The 8,286-nt window shown below is 45.6% G+C and overlaps 1 protein-coding gene across 1 annotated transcript; it reads right to left on the reverse strand.

Annotated features, from left to right (window-relative positions):
* Nucleotides 1-322: 322 nt before the first annotated feature.
* Nucleotides 323-3,711, reverse strand: LOC148584929 (uncharacterized). The gene is made up of 5 exons (XM_088517590.1): nucleotides 3,708-3,711; nucleotides 2,724-2,839; nucleotides 2,432-2,627; nucleotides 1,216-2,049; nucleotides 323-543 (listed from the first exon to the last, which is right to left on the reverse strand). Exons 1-5 carry the CDS (start codon nucleotides 3,709-3,711, stop codon nucleotides 323-325), a joined length of 1,371 nt encoding a protein of 456 aa, XP_088373716.1.
* Between the last annotated feature and the right edge of the window lie 4,575 nt (nucleotides 3,712-8,286).

Raw genomic sequence — 8,286 nt, forward strand, 5'->3', positions numbered from 1 at the left:
GTCCGCAATATATTGCAGTGTAAGATCGAATGGTAGGTCGGAGTATCGAGGGGAGCCATCCCGAGCCAAAAGATCAGATGGGCAAGCATGAAAACATTGTAAAGCAGCGGTAATGTCATTGGTGGTTAGCTCAACGTCCATGCCTGCCACCGATGAAGAGAGGATGCCCGGCCGAGTACAATCAAATGTGAGATGGGCATAAAATTCTCAGACTAGGCCTTTGTAAGCAAAGGGGCTGACTGGCTGGAACAGTGCTGTGAGGCCGCGGCGTTTTCATTCTTTGACCGCCCACTTTGTTGCTTGGAGGCTTTGGAAGACGGTGTCAATGGCAAATGACGTTTTCAAGATAAGCTTCTGTTCCTTCCCATGGCGTGGTAACGGCTAGGATGGGGCTTCGGGGGTGGTATCCCGAGCGGGGGGAGACTGGGAGGTGGAAGCGGGGGCCAGAAGCATGATGTTGCTTTGTTGAGGCTTTTTGTCGAACACCTAGTGGGCACCTCAAAGGCAAGTGGTAGAGAACCACCTTACTCGGAAGCCCAACACCTGCAAAAAGAAGAAAACACAACATAGAGCAGTCCGTGTATGGTGGAGCACCCACGGATTGCTTCTTTCCACCAAAAAAAATGAAAGAAAATTGGACACGGTGGGGATTTTGGGGAAGGGGGAATATGGGAGAGAAGAGTGGACGGGGAGGGGGAAAAAGGGAATGTGGTGGCGGCGTTGGGTGTTTCGGCCGTCGTAGTGGAGTGCGGTGGTGATGGGGTCGTGATTGGTGGTGGTGGAGATTCGGTGGTGGTTGAGGGCAGTGTGGTGGTGATGGGGTGCTAGGGAAGTTGGTGAGTGGAGGATTCGGCGCTTGGGGGGGGGGGGGGGTGGAAATGGGGGAAAGAAAGGGGGTCATGACCTAAAAGGTCACGTGAGACCTCTGAACGAGTGCGCTCGAGCGGCACTAGTGTGCGCTCGATCGTACTTGCGTAGAGGGTGGAATGGATGGGCGGGGGTACGCTCGAGCACTCCTGAAGGTGCGCTCGAGCGCATTCGTGCAAGTGTGTGTCAGTGTGGAGCTGCTGCACTCGATCCCACTCAGGGTGGGCTCGATGGCAGGCCCGTGTTCTGGGATCGAGCGCATAGTGGGTGCGCTCGAGCCCAGAGTGCCAGTGTCTCAATCAAAAAACTAGACGGGATCCGTCAAATTGACGGATTCCACGTCTGTACCTGGCTCAAAGTTCTGGATGTAAGGCTTCAACCTTTGATCGCTGACCTTGTACAGAGTGCCATCCTTTGGGTCCCGCAATTCGACGGCACCATAGGGTGACACCGAGATGACTAGGAAGGGGCCGTCACATCTGGAGCAGAGCTTCCTAGGGAAAAGCTGGAGTGTGGAATTGAAAAGCCATACTTTCTGGTCCGGTACAAATGTCTTGGGCAAGATATCTTTGTCATGAAAAGCCTTAGTCTGCTCCTTATGAAGGCAAGCACTATCATATGCATCTCGCCGCAACTCCTTCAACTCTGTCAATTGAAGTTTCCGGTGGGGACCGGCTGCTTGCATGTCAAAATTGAACTGCTTAATTGCCCACAGAGCCTTGTGTTCTAATTCCACAGGGTGGTGACACACCTTGCCATATACCAGCCTATAGGTAGACATTCCAATGGGGGTTTTGTACACTGTACGGTAGGCCCATAATGCATCATTAAGGCACAAGGACCAATCCTTTCGGTTGGGCCTAATCGTTTTCTCCAGAATATGCTTAATCTCCCGATTAGAAACTTCCACTTGGCCACTTGTTTGAGGATGGTAGGGAGTGGCTACCTTATGTGTGACGAAGTACTTGAGAAGCAAGGTTTTGAAAAACAGATTGCAAGAGTGTCTACCTCCATCACTGATGATGGCCCGAGGAGTTCCAAATCTGCTGAAAATGTTGGCTTGAAGGAACTTCACCACAACCTTGTGATCATTGGTCTTTGTGGCAATGGCTTCTACCCACTTGGAGACATAATCCACTCCTACCAAAATGTACTCATATCCAAAAGATGGTGGGAAGGGTCCTATGAAGTTGATACCCCAAACATCAAAAATCTCGACAATGAGGATGGGGTTCAATGGCATCATGTCCCTCTGAGACATAGCTCCTAGGCGTTGACATCTTTGAACAAGGTGGGCCATGTGAATCTACATTGTAGAACCTTGGCTGCTGTCTTCTTGGCACTAAAATGTCCTCCACAAGCTAGAGAGTGACAGAATATGAGAATACTGGAAAATTCACTCTCAGGGACATAGCGTCAGATGATCTGATCAGCACAATACTTGAACAACTCCAGATCTTCCTAAAAATAGAATCGAACTTGCTTGAAGAAGCGGTCCTTATCTTGCTTAGACCAATGAGAAGGAATCCATCCTGTAGCTAGATAATTGACAATATCGACATACCATGGCGGATTTCGCGAGTGATTTCAAATAATTGCTCATCTGGGAAATAGTCATGAACAGGAACCGGCTGGGGTGTCTCCAATAAAAGTCGTGACAGATGGTCGGCAACAACATTCTCAATGCCCTTCTTGTCCCGAATCTCAATATCAAATTCTTGCAGAAGTAGTATCCAGCGGATCAATTGTGGCTTTGTTTCCTTCTTGGCCAGCAAATGTCGCAGAGCAGCATGATCAGAAAAAATGATAACTTTTGATCCCAAAAGATATGAGTGGAACTTATCCAGGACAAAGACCACGGCTAGCAATTCTTTCTCGGTAGTTGTGTAATTGACTTGAGCATCCATTAGAGTTTTGCTAGCATAGTAGATGACATGAGAAAGCTTCTCTACCCGTTGTCCCAATGCTGTACCTACAGTATAGTCAGATACATCACACATGATTTCAAAGGGCAAAGACCAGTCAGGAGGATGCAGGATTGGGGCAGAAGATAACAAAGACTGAAGCTTCTAGAATGCCTCGTGACTTGCTTCATCAAAGTGGAAAGGGGCGTCCTTAGTAAGCAAGTTACATAAGGGCCTTGAAATTTTACTGAAGTCCTTAATGAAGCGGCGATAGAAGCCTGCATGCCCTAGGAAGGAACGGATTTGCTTCACTGAAGTGGGCGGTGGTAAATGTTCAATGAGCTCAACTTTGGCCCGGTCCACCTCAATACCTCTTTTGGACACTATATGGCCCAAAACTATACCTTCTTACACCATGAAGTGGCTCTTCTCCCAACTTAAAATCAGATTAGTTTCATTACAACGTTGAAGCACAAGTGAAAGATTATGGAGACATTTATCAAAAGAAGATCCAAAAACAGAAAAATCATCCATAAATACCTCCAAAAATTTCTCCACCATGTCGGAGAAGATAGACATTATACATCTCTGGAATGTGGCAGGTGCATTGCATAAGCCGAAGGGCATGCGTCGGTAAGCAAAGGTGCTGAATGGACAGGTGAACGTCGTCTTCTCTTGGTCTTGGTGATCAACTGCAACCTGATCATACCCGGAATAGCCATCTAGGAAGCAATAGTAGCTTTGGCTAGCAAGACGCTCCAAAATTTGATCAATGAATGGGAGCCGAAAGTGATCCTTCCGGGTATGGGAATTGAGCTTCCTGTAGTCGATGCAAAAACGCTATCCTGTAGTTGTGCGTTATGGAACCAACTCTCTAGCAAAATTCTCAACAACGGTGATGCCGGATTTCTTTGGAACCACTTGAGTGGGGCTTACCCATTTGCTATCTGAGATAGGGTAGATGATGCCTGCATCAAGTAGCTTGACTACCTCTTTCATGTGGGGATTCAGCCAGCGTTGTGCCTCACGGGAAGGTCGAGCATCTTCTTCTAAATGGATCTGGTACATACAGATAGAGGGGTCGATGCCTTTTAAATCTGCCACGGTCTATCCAATGGCCTCTTTGTACTTCTTTAACATTACAAGCAGACTGTCTTCTTGGTCCTTTTGTAGGTCGAAAGCAATGATAACCGGCAGAGTGTTGTTAGATCCAAGAAATGCATACTTGAGCTTTGCTGGTAGGGGCTTCAACTCAAGCTTCGGTGGAGACAGTAGAGAAGGAACAGGAGAAGTGCTTGATGTCACAGGTAGGGGCTCCTTTACTACTCTCCATGGATGGAAATCTGCACTTGCGGCTGTTTCTAGCAAATCATGGACCTCTTTGATATACTGGTCGGTGTTGAATTCTTCAAAGTTGAAGTAATTCAAGCAGGCTTCCACTAGATCCTTTGTTAGGAGACTAGGTAGTGAATCTTCTACATATTCTTCAATGCTGTCCAAAAAGAAACACTCATTCTAATTAGGAGAATGCTGAAATGCAGTAAAGATATTCAATCGAACCTTCATATTGCCAAATGAGGTCTCCCTGACTCCAGTTCGACAATTGATACATGCATTCGCTGTGGCTAAGAAAGGACGCCCAAGGATGACAGGAACTAGCTTATCAGGATTGGGCATAGGCTCGATGTCAAGCACTATAAAGTCGACTAGGAAGAAAAATTTATCCACCTGGATGATCACATCTTCTACAATCCCTTTAGGCTTCTTAATCGAACGATTAGTTAGTTGCAGAATCACTGTGGTGGGCTTCAGCTCCCCTAGGCCGAGCTACTGATATACTGAATGTAACATACATGCTCAAAGTGTATGATATTGTCCGCTTTGGGCCAAGCTCGCATGGTTTTATTATTGGGTTTACCCCCCAAAAGGCCTTATACCATTTAGAGAGAGTATATTTCATATAAGCACATAATCTTTTCCATGCCTAGGCAATGTGGGACGTCACAATCACCCCCTCTTAGGACCCAGCGTCCTCGTTGGCAACCCTCATGGGCTTGTGCACGCTCCCCCTATCTCAGGCTGGGCTATGCCTCTGATACCATATGTAACATACATGCTCAAAGTGGTATGATATTGTCCGCTTTGAGCCAAGCCCGCACCGTTTTATTATTGGGTTTACCCCCCAAAAGGCCTCATTCCATTTAGAGAGAGTATATTTCATATAAACACATAATCTTTTCCATGTCCAAGCAATGTGGGACGTCACATTGAATATGTAAGTAAATTCACACCAGCTCCCAGATCTAAGAGGGCCTTATCAATTTCCTTTTTTCCGATGATACATGAAATTGTAGGAGCCCTAGGGTCCTTGAACTTCGAAGGAGTGTTGTGCCTAATCAGGGAACTCACTTGCTCAGTCAGAAGGACTTTCTTGGGGATGTTATTTCTAGTCTTCTTACTTTGAGTACACAAGTCTTTAAGGAACTTGGCATAGGCAGGCACTTGTGTGATGGCATCAAGAAGATGGAGGTTGATTTTCACCTGTTTGAACATCTCCATCATTCCTTGTATTTTCTCAACTTGTTTCCCTAAGTGGGACGGTGCCTTGAGACATTCTGGGAAGGGGGCCCATGGCTCATATGGAATCTCTGGAGTGGGAGCTACTGATGACGAAGCCTCATTGCTTACTTGCTTGCATTTATCATTCTGCAGATTCCGTGCAACCTCCGTGTGCTCATCCTTCTTCTCCTCCATATGATTATTAACTATTCTTCCATTTCTCAAGGTGGTGATGGCTTGAACTTGCTGATGGTATGAAGTGCCCTTATCTACCATGTAGTGCCCCTTAGGATTTACCACCAGCTAACTTGGAAGCTTTCCTTCGTCCCTTCTATTGAGGGTGTTGGCAAGTTGTCCGACTTGAGCTTCTAGGTTGGCAATGGATTGGGAGTGTGAGTTTACTATTTCCTCCTGAGATTTGACTGTCTGCTTTATCTCGCCCGCCAGCTCACTCATCATTTTGAGCACCCAATCCTCAAAATTAGAATATGCGGCCTGGTATTGCTGCTGTGGAGGCCGGTAAGTGGAATGAGGTTGTTAGGGCTGCCTGTTGGATTGAGCTTCCCGAATTTGGATTCTTTAATGAGAAATTTGGATGATTTCTCCACCTGGAGTTGTAGGAATTGGAGTACGGATCATTACCTGGTCTGGAGAAAGCTGCATTAACCTGCTCATTAGCAATTTTAGTATAATTTCCAGTAACAGGGTAGTTATTTACATGATGCATAGGACTGGAATAGAATGAACATGGTTTAGGTGGTGTGTGCGTGTGAGCAGCATTAGGAGCAAAACTAGCAGTCATCCATTGGTTTAGCTTCTTGGTGATAGCCTCAATTACTTGGTTGGCCATGTTTGGGGAATGGCCTGCTTCATACAAACTCTCTGTCTTGAGTGCTTCAGGTGCTGGTGCCCTTCGTCTGGTGGAAACCTGTTGAAGAGAATTGTTACTCAAATTTTCAAACATAGCCCATGCTTCATCTTCACTTTTTAACATGAAAGTTCCCCCACATGATGCATCCACCATTTTTCTATTGGACTCGGTTAGGCCATCATAAAAATACTGTACTAGCTGCCATTTCGGGACAGCGTGGTGTGGACATGATCTAAGCAAGCTCTATAGCCTTTCCCAAGTCTCATGGAAATCTTCTCCCTCATATTGGGAGAAGGTAGCGATAGCTCTCCTAGTGTCATTGGTTATTCCTATGGGGTAATGCTTCTTAAGAAATTCTTGTTGCAATTGAGCCCAAGAAGTGATAGAGTTGGGTGTTAAGGATTGGAACCAATGTTTGGCTTTTTCCTTGAGGGAGAAAGGAAGAAGACGCATCCTTAGGGCATCCTCAATGAATCCGTTCATTTTAGTGGTATCACAAATTGCTTCGAAATCACTAAGGAAGTCATAAGGATTTTCAATGCTAAGCCCTAGGAATGAAGGTAAACTTTGTATAGTGCTGGGCTTAATTTCATAATGGGTTGCCATAATTTTCGATAGCCAGAGACATGTGGGAGTAGTGTAAGTGGTAGGAAGATAATGATCTTGCAAAGCTACGTGGTTACCGTCTCCCATGGTCTCAGTGGAACACTCTTCTAGCAAATTAGGGGTCCTTTGGGATCTAATTTGTCTAAGAGTGCGTTCAATTTCAAGGTCACAAGGAATTAATGGAAAAGACAAAGAACGGCGACCGAGCATAAACAAAACAAAAAATAAAGAAAAACTACGCTAAAACAGAAAAGTAAAGCTCACAAACGGCCCTTAGATGCGCTCGAATTTTGGATGCAGGTTGTCGCAAGTGTGCTTGATTGCACGGCAGGGTGCGCTCTAGCGTACTACCGCAGATTGGTGTGAGCACAGGAGGGGAAGGCTCGAGCGCTGCTGGCTTAATGCCTGCTGGAATGCGTCCGTGAGCTCAATCGCACACGACTTGCGCTCAATTGCAGTCACAGAGAAGGCAGCTTATGGACCTGTTTGCAAATTCTAAAAAATAAAAACAAAATAGAATTAAAATTAGCAATGGAAAACAAAAAATTAAATTACTAAGCTAAAATTAATCCGGACAATTTGACAATAAAACCGTTAAGCAATCCCCGGCAACGAAGCCAAAAAATTGATGTGGTATTTTTGTTACAAAAAATATCAATTATAAAAAGGGTTAAATACTTCAGACCCCCCTGGGTCATAGCTTTATTTTTTTCCCCCTGAGGTTTCATTTTATCACAGGAGGTCCCTGTGGTTTTGATAATAGACCAAGTTAGTCCTTCGTTAGTTGACCGTTGGTTGACTTAATGGAATTCCACGTGGACCAATCAAATGTTGACACGTGGCACATACTTAAAAAAAAATTTTAATTAAAAAAAAAAGTGTTTTCTAAAAAAAAAAAAAAAAAAAAAAAAGAAGAAAAAAGATTGGCCACCCCCTTTGGCCATGGGGTTGGCCTGGCCAACCCATCTGGCCAGATGGGGGTGGCTGAGCCACCCCCTAGGCACCAAGGGGGTGGCCGAAACCACCCCCAGAACCCACTGGGGGTGGCTCGACCACCCCCATGGAGCCTAGGGGGTGGCCAAGCCACCCCCAGTGGGTACTGGGGGTGGTTTCGGCCACGCCCTTGGAGCCCAAGGGGGTGGCTTGGCCACCCCCAAATGGCCAAAGGAGGTGGGTTGGCCACCCCCAAATGGCCAAGGGGGTGGCCGAGAGCCACCCCCAATCTTTTTTCCTTTTTCTTTTTTTTGTTTGTTCTTTTTTTTAAAAAAAAAAAAAAAAATTAAGTATGTGCCACGTGTCAGCATTTGATTGGTCCACGTGGAATTCTATTAAGTCAACTAACGGTCAACTGATGGAGGACTAACTTGGTCTATTATCAAAACCACAGGGACCTCCTGTAATAAAAATGAAACCCCAGGGGAAAGAAAATAAAGTTGTGAAACCCTAGGGACTAATTTAGTATTTAACCTTTATAAAAAT

Source organism: Corylus avellana, chromosome 6 (assembly GCF_965113065.1).
Source record: "Corylus avellana chromosome 6, dhCorAvel1.hap1.2, whole genome shotgun sequence".
In the NCBI taxonomy this organism is placed as follows: Eukaryota; Viridiplantae; Streptophyta; class Magnoliopsida; order Fagales; family Betulaceae; genus Corylus; species Corylus avellana.